The sequence below is a fragment of the Pezoporus occidentalis genome, unplaced genomic scaffold, assembly GCF_034315485.1.
Source record: "Pezoporus occidentalis ecotype Australia unplaced genomic scaffold, CSIRO_AGI_Poc_V1 ctg33, whole genome shotgun sequence".
In the NCBI taxonomy this organism is placed as follows: Eukaryota; Metazoa; Chordata; class Aves; order Psittaciformes; family Psittacidae; genus Pezoporus; species Pezoporus occidentalis.
In genome coordinates, this window is record NW_026915268.1 from 3,539,869 (window position 1) to 3,553,919 (window position 14,051).

At 45.2% G+C, this 14,051-nt stretch overlaps 1 protein-coding gene across 3 annotated transcripts in view; it reads right to left on the bottom strand.

Annotated features, from left to right (window-relative positions):
• LOC134169003 (rho GTPase-activating protein 7-like) overlaps nt 1-14,051 on the bottom strand; it is a 46,607-nt gene that overhangs the window by 10,661 nt on the left and 21,895 nt on the right. Inside the window, exons 1-2 of one of the 3 annotated variants that reach the window (XM_062629196.1) lie at nt 1,415-1,553; nt 841-912 (exon numbers count right to left, since the gene is read on the bottom strand). Coding sequence is in view for 1 of the 3 variants with exons in the window: in XM_062629194.1 (XP_062485178.1) it covers nt 841-912 (72 nt within the window). In the remaining 2 variants the exon portion in view is untranslated. Of the gene's footprint in view, nt 1-840; nt 913-1,074; nt 1,097-1,414; nt 1,554-14,051 lie in introns of those variants that run through there. The other 2 variants (XM_062629195.1, XM_062629194.1) reach the window with 2 other exon arrangements.

Sequence of the window (14,051 nt, forward strand, 5' to 3'; positions counted from 1 at the left end):
GACAGCAATAATTTCCATGATGCACCATGTTTCATAGGATACAGCTTTCAAATTTGGCTCTATTACTTGACTTCCAGGTTTTAATTTTGCCGTGCACGGGGGAGGAGGGAAGGAGAGCAGGCAGAGTTACTGTTGGTCCTCCAACTGCTGTTCTTTGATAAAATTGCTCTTAAAAGTAGATTAGCTTTTGTTGCACTCAATGTTTATAACAATAAACACATTTCAAAGAAGAACAGTTTCAGGGTATAAGCACAAGTGCTGCCTGAATATTACACAGGCTCTCAACAAACCCGTATCTCCCCCACAAGTAATAAACACTCCTTGTAGCTTTAATAACATGAAAACATGCTGAAACGGCATTGTTTGAATGGTTGGCTGCTTCTGAGTTCTGCTTTAAAAACTTGGGATTGCAAGACGATTTTTCCAACACTGTCTGTCAAAACACCAGTAAAACAAGCTTGCTCAAGACCAAAGGCTACAGAGTCTGAGATGAGGTTTGGCTGCAATCAAGGAGTTGGCAAAAACACCCAGCACTCCAAGGAAAAGAGCCTGAGAAAATGAGAAGCTTCTAAAAATCACAATAGCAGAAATTTGATGGAGTTATAGCCTAACAATAACCAGGAAAGTAGAATTCTCCAGCATTCTACTGACTCCATGCTAACCTGTCACTGCTGAGAGACTACGCTCCAGCTTACTGTTTGTCTGCAGGTTTGCATGAAGATACCACAGCATTTGGCAGTTCTTCCATCAAAAGTGTCAGGTTCTGAAGTATTCTTTACGCAAACAATGCCACTTGAACTCGGTGCCAGTTGCTCAACAAGTCTTTGGGTTCATACCTACCTTCAAACAGCTGTGCATACTGGGGGAACCCGGCAGCTCTCAGCCAGTCGCAGGCTTCTCTGGCTTCAATCTCTGCCATGAGAACATAAAGTTGTTCATTTGCAGAGCTCACAGGGGTTGTGCTTTCGCAATGTAAGCAAGTTAGTTTTATCTGGTGGATTCTCAGAGGAATATGACAGTTTTGTTAGTGTATTACTAAAAAGAAATAAATTCTTGTGCCTGATGTTCTCATACATGTCCATTGCTCTGGAGTAGTCATTCCAACACAGGATAGAGAGCAAACGTGCAAGAGTGTAGATATGAGCACATACTTGAGATGTCATACATGGATCTACATCAACTACCGCTGAGATATGGACAGGGAAGTGCCTGTTATATGTCAAAATGAGTCATGAGAGAAGGGTGTATGATGCACGTCTGTGCTCCTGCAGAGCAGAGCCCATTCTGCATTCCAGTTTGAAGAGATGGTGATAAGACACAAACAAATCCTATAAATAAACTCAAAATGCTACCACAACATTAATAGCACTGGACACAGGGTAAGTATTCCCAGAATAAGAGTTCTCAAGAGTACCTGTTGCTAGGGTCTATCAATGTCTATTTCCTTGCCAACTACCAAAGCAACTTGGCAGCCACTTCAGCACAAGCAGATGTCAAGAATGAGCAGCTTGTTTTGTGACAATTCAGAAAGCCCCATGGCCAATCCTGGAACATTCCCACAGGAGCAGGAGCAGAATATCACTTCACAGAATCACAGAACACTCACCAGATTCCTCAGAAACATAAACATACTCAGCATGAGTACAGGCTCGAACCTTTGCAAATGCTAGAAGCTGCTGGATCTACTGAAGATGAGAGGTTTCCCATGCTACACTTTTTGTGCTCCAGCACACCTTACAACAGACACCACCCAAAGGCAAAGTCTCATTTGAAAGAAACATTTTAAAACTACCTTAAAATCAAGCATGATCAGTAGAGAGAAATGTTTTTAAAGCTCCTTAAAATGCAGCATGCTAGGCTGGAGGAACATACCTGCTTCTTAAAAACATTTTCTTTACATATACACCCAAAGATTTGGATTCCAACTCACTTCACAGACATACCTATTCAAAATCACTGCTTGCTTTGCTCCAGCTTCTCAGTTGTAAGTTATCAGTGCAACAGACTGAAGAAACTCATCAAAACACTTACAGATCTTCCATGGTTTTATTATTCTACTTCTAAACTTGAAATTATTTCCATTATCACTTGATTAACTTGGACAATGCCATCTGTAACAAAGGCTTTTCTGCACAAACCCATGGCTTTTCATCTGAGAATAAAGCGATACCACAGGATGATAAGAATGTTTCTACATAAAACAGATGCATGACTCCTTTACTCCTTTTTTTTTCTTTCCCAAACAGCAGTACAGAAACTAATTTCTTCCACAATAGCCTATATACACTGTGCCTACATTTATTACTATACTTAGTGCCAGAGTTTATCATGATCTTAATCATAACACAGCATTTACTGACTGCCAAGACAGGGGACTGATAAAACACCAGCATTGTACTTGCAGAGCAAAAGAGGAAAGGAAAAGAATCTGTAGAGCCAGGAGGATGGATGACCAGCCTAACACTGACAAGCTTCACAAAGACTAACTGATTTTCACTTAGAAAACCCCAGTAGCCTCAACCAGCTCAGCCATGGAGGAGCTAAACCTGTCCTTATTCCACATCTCACTCTGAACTAGACAGCTTGAGCCTATGCACAGCTTTTCTGAGTGCAGACAGGAGAGCTACTGAGCAGGGGTTGAAGCTTCCCCATTCCCAACGCATTAGAAGTACAGCTCTAGTTTTAGAGCAAACAAAGCCATGAACAGTGATGTAAATAAGAACAGGCTAGAAAGTATTTTGCAGCCAGTAATGACACTTCCATGAACACACAATGACATTCAATACTTCGAGGTGGCCTCTTCCACAGGACAAGGACACAGGAGCTGAGGGAATTTTCTTTGCTAATGTAAATCCTCAGGCCTTTTCTCAGACCTCTGCACAGTCCCATGTTGCAGTGTCACTGCTGCGTTAGGAGACAACACATGAAGCATTAATAAGTTCTTGGCATGTCTACTTTTATTTGCCATTTGATTTGCTGTGATTATTTCACTGCTAAAATAACAATTGAAAGGGTCTCTGCTGCCTCTCCCCAGTGCTACTGGAAATTGAAATCCTGAAGACGTAATGGCTGGCTGGGAATTTTACTCTGATGAAAGGGAATTCCCAGACCAGCCCGTATTACTGTGAGAATGATCAATATGAGAGGAGGAAATAAAAAAGAAATAGGACATAATTGCTGGAAAGGAAATAACCAATCTCCATAGGGCTGCACTCAGAGCTGATGTGCAAGACTGCTCTGCTTTTATGGCATGAGATGAGTGAAAACTCACTAGATAGTACTGGCAGGATACAGATGAAGCACCCCAGCAGTGCTCTCCACCAGGGACCCCACAGGTTTCTAAAGCTCTGCAAATAAGAAGTCAGAGCAGTAAAAAAAGAGCAGTAATTGTAAGTAGCATTAATGGCTAACACTAACATACCTGCCTGGGGGATTCAGGCTGATATTAGAATAGCTGCTCAGATGCTTGTTGCAGAGAAGTTAGGTCTTCCTGAATAGCAACTGGAACTAGGAGAGCCTTCAGAAAGCCAGTATAGAACAGCACCGCAAAATACTATTGCAATTGCAGCGTATCTGCCTGAGAGCTACATGGCATGAAAGAGGACAACAACTTTTTAACAGACCTCTTGGGCGCTCTCTGCACCACTGAAACAGCAGAGGAACCTCAACAGGTCACCTCCTCCTCAACTGATTTCACAAGTAAGCAAATGCAAAAGAAATCATTTTACTGCAGAGCTCAACATTGTGTCTCAGATTAGAGGCTGCAGCAGTATTTCCCAGCCACACCAGCTGTGCTATGGGCAATGGGTGGCTACCCGATGTTCATGAGAATTAGTACACATGGCCTGTGCCATCTTCTGGCTGTGCTGTTACCCAGGTTCTGTGCTGAAGATGGCTTAGTCCAGCCCCACTGAAAACAGCCTTGACAATTGTTCCAATGACCCTGGGAGCCCTCCAGGGCCACTGCCCCATTTCCTCAATGGTGGTGCCATTCCGTGCCCCACTGGCTCCTTTCCTCCAGAGTCCCAGCATCCACATCAGCTTGGCTGACACCTCCTCTCCTTCATCAACTTGGACTTAAGACCAGAGAAACAGTGTTTCCCCATGTGCGCATTATCCTGTTTGCAGACTGGAGAGCAAACCCAGATTCATCAGGTACTTAGGAACCAGATGCTACAGCGTGTATTAAATCCCTATCAGAATGAACATCAATGTTGCCAGCAATGCTTGCAATAATAAAAAGACATCTGTGCTGAGATTTAGGCATTCTCCCTGAGATGTTCTCCTCACAAGAGCAGCACTTTGCTAACACCAAGGGAAGAGAGGCAGCAACTGAAACCAGCAAAAAGCTGAATAGGAAACAGGCCAGTCAGTCTTACAAGATAATAATGAGCTTCAACTGAAGAAGAGCGTCAGATTGTACTTGCCATGTTTAAAGCAATCCTGGCCAGCCAATGGATCAGGAAATGGCTCATGTTTCTTGGCAAGGTCAGGTATGTGATGCTTTGGCTTTCTGAACCAGCTGCCACATGCCCCAGTGGGCACCAGTGGTAAGATAACGGCCGTGGTGAGCACATGCAGGGGACACACGGTTGCTGGCAGCCCTTAGGGCAGCTCAGCTGTAGGAAACCTGAGCCTCACTGTCTTGTCTTTCACAGACACATCTCACTGGAGCTCTCCTCCATCATCGTCTTTTAGACTGTTTTTTGAATACGTGGTAGGTGCATTACTTTTGTTTCTATCCTCAGCTAAACCAGTTTTCCAGTTTGGACAGGTCAGAATCACGTGGCGATCAGGTCTTCATTAATTAAAGGGATTTGTGTTTAAGTCTGAACAACTTTCAATGCTGTGCCAGTGGGCAGTTTGAGAGGTTTTCTTGCTGTTTGCAGCACCTCTGTATTAGTTACTCCAGGACCCTACTTGCTGCTATGCAGAAAGGAGCAGAAACATGCCTTGCTGGGAGGCACTCATCCAGCCTCTCCTCCCTGTGCCATGCGAGTACAGGCAGGAGAACAGGCAAGGCAGGACTGCCTCGTGACTTTGACTGCATATTACACCAATCTGGAAGGAAACAGAATAGCCAAAGAGTTTTGTTCTTTCCCAATCTCTGTCGTTACACCGGAAGGCTTGTTTTTCCTCTCCACATGGCACTAACCCTCCCACCACAGCAACAGACAAGCAGACACCAAAGCCCCACCTTGAAACCTGCTGGATTTGGCACAGCACAACCAAGTGCGAGCACAGTGAGATGCTGTCGTGTCCTCCCATCACCACCAGTCCCCAGCCATTGTCCCACTCCCCTCCTCAGCACTGGATCAACAGCACTGGGCGTGCTTGGCAGCCGCACATCAAACCCTGCCATGCATTCCCCTGCTGCTGGTGAGCTGGCAGGTCCCGCAGCAGTGACACATCCTGCCAGTACTGGTTGTGCAGGCGGCAGCGGAAGCAACAAGGCTCTTTCAGGGTCCGTTTGAAGATAAAGTGTTGATTTTCCCATTGCATCTTTCTGGTCTGTGTATCTTCCTGGGTGTGTAAACATTTGTATGACTGCCCTATGACTTACAGCTGCTAATAAGTTATTTCATTCTATACACACTCAGCGAAAGATGTATTCACTGCGCTAGAACTATGATTTCCTGTGGTTGTTCAGGACTGCATTATTCCTGTGATGGGTTTTGCAAGAACTGTTTTTTCTTGTTACCTCCTTTTACTTCAAGAGAGAGTCTGAACATGCTGTCTACTCACTGCTGAAGGTTCACACGCAATGCTTTCAAAGCAGGGTGTTTACACTGCCCAGGATAAGCAGACAGGGGCTTGTAAAACTGAAACTCTCCAAATGCTGAGATGAATCATAAATAATGTTTGTTCTACTGTCCCTTGTGCAATGCAAAATAGCAAAGTCTACTTGTACTTGAAACCCACTTAAGAAGGGGATTATTGCTTGGAACTTTGCCAGGATAATCCAGACTCCGTACTGATAGTGCATACAAATATCTGGAAAAGGAAAAGGCTGACATATTTGTTCCTTCATTCTTCCTTTACTAACATACTGGTGTTTTGGAACCGGAGCCAGCTCTTCAGTTATCACAGCTGGGAACTGCCATATATTCCAGTACCTTGGCATGAGCTTCCCAAGCTGATTACCAGGAGTGCCAAACTGACACTAGGATCTTTAGCCAGGTCCTTGCCATTAGCTTCCCATGTTGGTTACTGGGATCTAGGCAATTTTAAAGGCATTTTCTTTGCAGACCACACTAAAAAAAGACCACACTTGTCAGTGTTGGCTGATCTTTTAATTGCTTCTATGTAAGATAGAGAAGGGAGTGTTTGCTCTGCAGGAATTTCAAAGGGCCTGAGGGAATTAGGTATCTAACTCAGACTGACTTCAGGAGAAATGAGAGTGTACCTTTCTAAATTCCAAATCCATACTTGTAAATTCCAAGTAAAAGTGGTGGCAATAGAGAGAGGATTTATGTCCCTGCAGTCTAATCCCAGCTATACTGTTTCCCTGTGCTTTGGTCCTTCTGGCTTTGAAGCAGGAGCAGATGCACCATTCCTCTGGTGCAGAAGCTCCTTATGGCTGGATTTTTTTACGGGACCCTTGTAGAGAAATACTGAGAAATAGTTGATGTAAGATTCCCGGGAGGAGCTGTAAGGGAAGGGTAACTGCTTGCTACAACAGAGCCAGCGTCAGCAAAACTACAGCACAGAAGTAAGAAAAAGCAAACCAAGTGTCCTGTCCGTGCCCTTTCATCGTGCGGCACTAAGGTTCCCTTAATTCTGCAACATGCCAATAACGACTCTATGATCTACAAAGCGTTCCCGAAACGCACCCAGCTATGAGCAGAAGCAACAGGTACGAGAGGAGCCTGACCTGGAGGGTGAGCAGCCCGGAAGGCACTGAGCGGGAGGAAGGTCCCTGCAGCACCCACCTGCATCCGCACCGGGGTCAGCATCCACCGCCCGCAGCGCACCGAGCCCGTGGGACCGCCCGGCCCCGCCGACGGCCCCGCTCCCGCCCCCCGGCCCCGCCCCGCCGCGGCAGCGCTGCGTGTGCGGGAGCGGAACCGGGCACGGGGATCGCAGAGCAGGGAGCGGGTTGTGCTGGGACCGACCTCAAAGCTCCTCCAGCTCCAAGCCCTGCCGCGGGCAGGGACCCCTTCCACACAGAAGGAGCAGCTTGCTCCAAGCCCCTGGGTCCAACCTGGCCTTGAGCACTGCCAGGGATGGGGCAGCCACAGCCACTCTGTGACTTGTCCCAAGCCCCTCTCCAGGTTTCCTGTAGCCTCTTTAGGCACTGGAGCTGCTCTAACATCTCCCCTTCAGGAGCCTTCTCTTCTCCAGGCTGACATCTCACCGATGTCATTTTGAGGGATTTTTCATGTTTTTTACCAAATTACCCTTTGTCCCACTTTCTCCTTCCTCACAAGCCCCCAGCACAATGTTGCCTCTACCCATCACACTGACATTTCAGCCTGACATTGCACCCAGCCAAATGATGCTGCGCCTGGCAACAGACCTTCAGCTGGGGATGGAGCAGGAGCTAGATCCATGTGGAAACTCGAGGTCCAGCCCCAGCCATTCTGCACAGTGGCTGCAGTGCAGTTGTGTCTCTTGGTGCAATGGTTTTCATGGACCAGACAGAGCCAGAGCTTTCATTTTGCTTATATAGACTTAGTCTAGACAAAATATAGTTTGTGGTCTGAAAAATTCATATGCATTTGAGCAATGTATCTGTGTGCTGAAAACATGATGCTTTGGGACCCTTGCAACTGACTCCACTTCCTCACATATGCTGGAGTTCGCTACTGCTGTGATTTTCCGCCTGTAATGACACTGGTTCACTGACTACACTAATATAAACCCCAGCCCCAAGCTCTCAATGTAGATTTGCTGTTTTATCACATAAAGTTTATTTAAAAAGTTCTGGGCTGATTTTTAACTCAACTGAGCAATACAAAACTGTAGATTTCTAACAAAAATACATGATGAGGCTTCACAGCCTGAACAAGCCTTGTGCAGGATGCTCAGCATGGTGCCGGGTGTCCTGTAGGCTGCTCTCAGAAGAACGTTTCAGAACTGTGAATACATTTAAAGTTATTTCCCTGGAAGTTAAGTCTTATTAGTGGACTTAAGTCATTAATAACTTTGTCTCTGCTGGGCTGTTGGGCATTGCTTCTTTATAGGGCAGGCGTAAGGGTGGGATACTGTGTTAAATTAGACAGGCCCAAAGATAATTCAGACTCTATGAACCACTCCAGGTAACCAGACCAGGCTCTAAATTTCTGTAGGATGACATCTTATGCTGTTCAGGCTCTTACACTTTGGAGCTTACAACACAGTAGAAAAAAAAGAAGGAAATGATTGAAAGCAATGGATAAGAAAAAATAAAATCCATTAATTCTATTTTAAACAAGAATTCTTCTGGATATGGCTCTTTTCTTTCTAAATGAAGATTTCAGAATTGAAGAAGTAATGAATTCTTCTGTTAATTTCATTTACCCCATCTCATTTAGGATCATTATACCCTCCTGTTTCATTATCATTAGATTTATTCTCTGTATAACAACCAAATGCAAAATTTGCAGACTTGTGGTCTATTTTTCATGCAGTTGGTTCCTAAACCGATAATTCATATGGCACAATATAAAATGTATTTGATACTCGCATTGGGCTACACAATACAGAAGGTATTAAGGTGGTGTGATATATGCGTGATATATGTGTGATATATGGCATCAAGCTGTGATTAGCTAAGAAAATGCTTTTTGCCAGACCCACCCAAAGCAATATAAAAAGTACACACCCTGCACTGATTAAATTCTCAGCTATGTGCTTGGGTTAGGGAGACAGAATGTATAATTTAAATCTGGGCACAACATCAGCTCACTGCTTCATATGATAGAAACGCTCCATCCAGACCATGCAGTTTCTCTTTCCCACTCATGTTCATTTGGGTATTTGCCATGAGATGACAATGCATAGCCCTAAAATCATAGAATCCCAGACTGGTTTGGGTTGGAAGGGACCTTAAAGCTCATCCAGTTCCAACCCCTGCCACAGGCAGGGACACCTTCCACTGGAGCAGCTTGCTCCAAGCCCCTGTGTCCAACCTGGCCTTGAGCACTGCTGGGGATGGGGCAGCCACAGCTTCTCTGGGCACCCTGTGCCAGCGCCTCAGCACCCTCACAGGGAAGAGCTTCTGCCTAAGAGCTCATCTCAGTCTCCCCTCTGGCAGGTTAAAGCCATTCCCCTTGGCCTGTCCCTCCATCCCTTGTCCCAAGCCCCTCTCCAGGTTTCCTGCAGCCCCTTCAGGCACTGGAGCTGCTCTGAGGTCTCCCCTTCAGGAGCCTTCTCTTCTCCAGGCTCACCCAGCCCAGCTCTCTCAGCCTGGCTCCAGAGCAGAGCTGCTCCAGCCCTCGCAGCATCTCCATGGCCTCCTCTGCACTCGCTCCAACAGCTCCACATCCCTCTTGTGCTGCTGCCCCAGAGCTGGATCAGGACTGCAGGGGGGTCTCCCCAGAGCACAGCAGAGGGGGAGAATCACGCTCTGGGGATGCAGCCCAGCACACGGGGGGGTTCTGGGCTCAAATGCACACTGAAGGCAGGTCATGGGGAGCTTCTCCTCACCCAATACTTTATCAACAATAAACCTGGGGATGCTCACATCAGTCTCTGACTGGAGGAGGTTCTGCCCACACACAGTAAGTTACACCCTACAGAAGCTGATCCTCAGCATCTATATCTGAAGCAGGAACTGCTGTTTTCCAAGGATGTCTGGAATAACGATGTCTCAGTTTCAGAAGAGGCATTTGGGTACCTCCTCAGCATGTCAAACCCTCCACACCAGCTCTGGGGCCGCAAGCTCTGAGGCTGCTGAAGAGGCTCCTGTGCCAGAAGTAGAGAAGACAAGAAAATCCATTTCATGCTCACCTGGGCTTTCCCATTTCCAGCTCTTCAGCCGTCAAGGACCACCCACTTACATTAGTAAAGCCCTAAAGCTTATCCTGTTATTTGGGAATGAAGCCTGAAAAAATGGGATGTTTTCCCCAAATGGTCATTAGAGCTCGATTTCCTCTTTTCTGAAACCACTCACCTTTGCTGAAGGCTCTCCAGACCCAGGCTGAATTCCAAGCTGACTTAACCTGAGTGAAGAACTCAGCCATTAGCCTACTGTATGTCAGCACACATGGGGACTCTGTACACGCTGTCTCCAAACCAGTCACATTCCACCTTGCTCAAATATGGTGAAAGACAATCCCAGAGCGGGTCATTTTGAAACAACTTCAAGAAATACTGCATGAACACAATAAATCATGTTTCTAAATGAGCCTGATGCTCCCAAATCCCTTACTCATACTTAACCAAAACTGTACAAAAGCCCCAAGTTCTTGCAGTGATTTCAGACAGGCGCTGTGCCGAGAAGCAGGGTCATTAAAGCCAAGCTTCTTGCATGTTTGAATTCTGATGTCACTGGAATATTTGCCATGTAAATACATTTATCAGAGATCACCTCACTCCTTTTTCCTATGGTTCCCTTTCAGTGCCTCCCACAACAAACACTTTTTAGGAATCGAAGCTGAATGGAATTTCATTTCTGACTTTCTCTTAGTAAGATCCCAAAGTAACTGTTTTCCATTTTCACGGCTGATGATCTTGAGTTCTATATCAAGAAGTCTTACGTCAGCTGTGACTATACTAGTAGGCATCAAGAAAGATATTTCTATGGAAACAAGTTGTTCAGAGAAAAGCTGCATGATTAATTAAGGAGTTAGACCAAGTGGGAGGAAAAATGCAGAACAAAATACAGTCAATGCATTAAGACAGAGTTAAAACAGATTAATATTGAAGGTACTGGGAAAAAATCACCACTTACAAAGAAGAAAATTAATAAACCCAATAGAAAAGTATTTAAATAGGAAATAATGAGAAAAATTAAGGGAAAAAAAAAACAACCCAACACAGGCTAACAAAACCAAAAACTTCCTGACAAGGAAATCCATTCATTGAAAGGTATTTTCCCAAGGACAAAGACTGGCGCTTTATCACCTATGACGCAAGGCGGAGGAGAAGAACTGCCAGGATATGTATTTCAGGGAGCAAGATGTATGAGCGAAAACCTGGGCTGCGTGACTATCTTTCTTCTCTTGTGACAAGAGTAAGCTGAATAAAGCCCTTAACCTTGCTTAAAAAGAGGAAAACGATATTGTTAAGAATACATTCTTGGATACACTGAAGTAATGTTGAGGCGAAGACAAAAACCATTAACCCATCGTGTCGCAGAAGCAGCATCTAGTCGTCTTTCTGGTCTCTTGTCAGAAAGCAGCTGCGTGAGAGCAGAAGTATGAGAAAATAAGCACATTCATAGCCCCCCCATATAACAGCAGATCTTTCCCCTGAAAATCAAGATAAAATGGTGTGGTCTCAAATCAGTCAAAAAGCTGCTGGATTACAGGAAACGTGTCCTCATGGTTCGCCCGGGCTGTAGTCATTCAAACCCACTCACAGCTGGCTTGTACAGTCTTCATCATCAGAATCTTGAAACATCAAAAAAGCTTTTAAATAGTTTTCATAGTATTTTCTCCATCTCCCAATGAACTTTGCTTGGCTGCTTTCATTGGGACCTTCCAATGAAACCTGCAGACAAAGCTCTCATGTTTCCAAGCTCACCTAAGAAATGCAGACCTGAAATCCAGGTAATGTCAGGTAATCACGAATTCTCATTTTTGTGTCTTCCTTTCCAAACTCAGCCTTCAACAATCAGGTCACGACAACCCGTAATGGCAGGGAATTTCCTCCTTCCCTCTTCTAGAGGGGAATAAAGACAAGAGAGAATTCCCCTTCTAATACCAGATACCACAGGTAAGACGGAATAAAACACATCGCCTTTTTTCTAAGGGAAAGCTAAAGCATCCTTGTAGCTCCTGTACTGCTTAGAAGAAGTTGTCCTTTTTATATGGCTGCTTACTTACTGTTACAATAACCACAACTACTCTATGTTGTTATGACAGGAAATATTGTGGAATTGCTGATCCTGGAAAACAGCCATTGTCCAACACGTGATAATGGCTTGGTTTAATCTTCACGCCTTTAAATCCCCATGCACACATTTCCATTAAAGTTGTGCGATCTGCATCTCATTAGAGCAGGTCAAATTTCAAGCTGAAACACAGCTTCGCTCTTCTGTTGTTAGAAGTCAAGCATTTTTTAATGAGGAAAACACTGCTATCACAACAAATTCCAGGAATTTTCTCAAGGAATTTTTATGCTTAGACTAAACAAATTGAAGAATTCTTCCAGAATCACATTATCACAGACTCACAGAATCATCAGGGTTAGAAGGGCCCTCTGGAGATCATCCAGTGCAACCCCTGCCAGGGCAGGGCACCCAGAGCAGGGCACACAGGAGCGTGCCCAGGTGGGTTTGGGATGTCTCCAGAGAGGGAGACACCACAGCCCCCATGGGCAGCCTGTGCCGGGGCTCTGCCACCCTCAATGGAAAGAAGTTTTCCTTATGTTGAGGTGAAACTGGTTGTGTTTTTAGTTCACGGCCATTGCTCCTTGTCCTGGCACCGGGCACCACTGAAAAGAGTCTGGCACCATCCTCCTAAAGTGAAGTTCCTAAAATACGCGTGAGAGAATGTAGCAGCAAAGAAGATAACATCTTGTTTCATAATTCACCAAGAACATTTAACTTGGAAAAGCTTGGGAGAAATGTAGTGGGTGGATGGAGCTCCATGAGGAGTCTCCCCTTCAGAGGCTGTAATATCCTTGTCAAACCTTCCTGCATGGGAACAGTGCACAGAAGAGTTTAACTGCCAAGTGCAGAGAACAGGGTACCCAGAGCAAAATCACAGCACCACACCCGGGCCTTTACAGATTCACTGTCATTATTGCATGCTTTTTATTCAAGGTAACATTATGTCATGAATGACCATGTGCTTTTCCCAGCAAAACAATCTGGCTGGGATCTGCTGCTCTCCAGAGTAAATTTCTGCAGCCATGACATGCTCCTTAGAAGGGAACCCAACAAGGGTTTCAGAAACAAATCCAAAAGAGCAAGGCACAACATGGCCTTGGCAACGTGTGCCAGGTCCTGTTCCAGCACCAGTGAACACAGTGTCCTGCTTTGGGCAGTGGTGACCATTGCCAAAGACATCACGTACAATGGGAGAGCCAGATGATTGCAAGGAGGAGGCAGAATGTCAAGAAATGCTCTACATAATACTCTTGGAATTGTATGGAAAAGTATTTCCTTTCAGCTCTTCCCACATAAGAAGACAAGAGATTGTAATTAGCTTTGATTCACAAAGCCTTGTTTCACAACCCCTCTGCTCACTGCTACCTCCCTCCTTGGATACAGCATCTGCTTCTGGCAGCTCAGCCTAATAGGGCTCTGAAGTGGAAGTGGTGGTGAGCGGTTTGCCAGATACCTGGCATGCCAGTTCTGAACAGAGATGGGTGTTGCTGTGCTTCCCTGGCATCACTGCTCAGCATTTCAGTATCATGAAAATGGTACTACTTGTGAAAAGGTCTGTGCTGGTTATGAATTGGAGTCCAGCAGACAGCACTTCAGCAGCACATAAAGAGAACAAAGTTACCAGGGTATTTCCAGCCATTTAAATGCATAAAACCAGACTGCCCACTCTGTCTTACCAATATGTCTCCAAAATGGCTGAGACTTGAGCATAAATGGATGACCTGTTCTAGAAATGACCCTTGCACGCTTGGGAAATAAAAGGTGGTGTGTAAAATAACAAGAATCACTTCCATACTGCTGTGTCCCTCTGACACACAGACCAGGCCTGAAGGTGTGAAGTTGTTCAGATGGTATCCATTCTGATCTGCTCTTTTCCGAAGCCAGCGGCCACAGGAGCTGCAATCTTTCTCTCTGGCGTTCAGACATTGCTGTGATACTGCTGTGAACCAAGACCAAGTTAAACATGATCTATCCGAACTGGATCCTCTTTCAGTCATCATTCCCCAAAAACAGCTGCTTCTTCCTTAACCAGAAAAGCGCAAGAGGACCTTGTGCTTATTTTTCTTCCTAC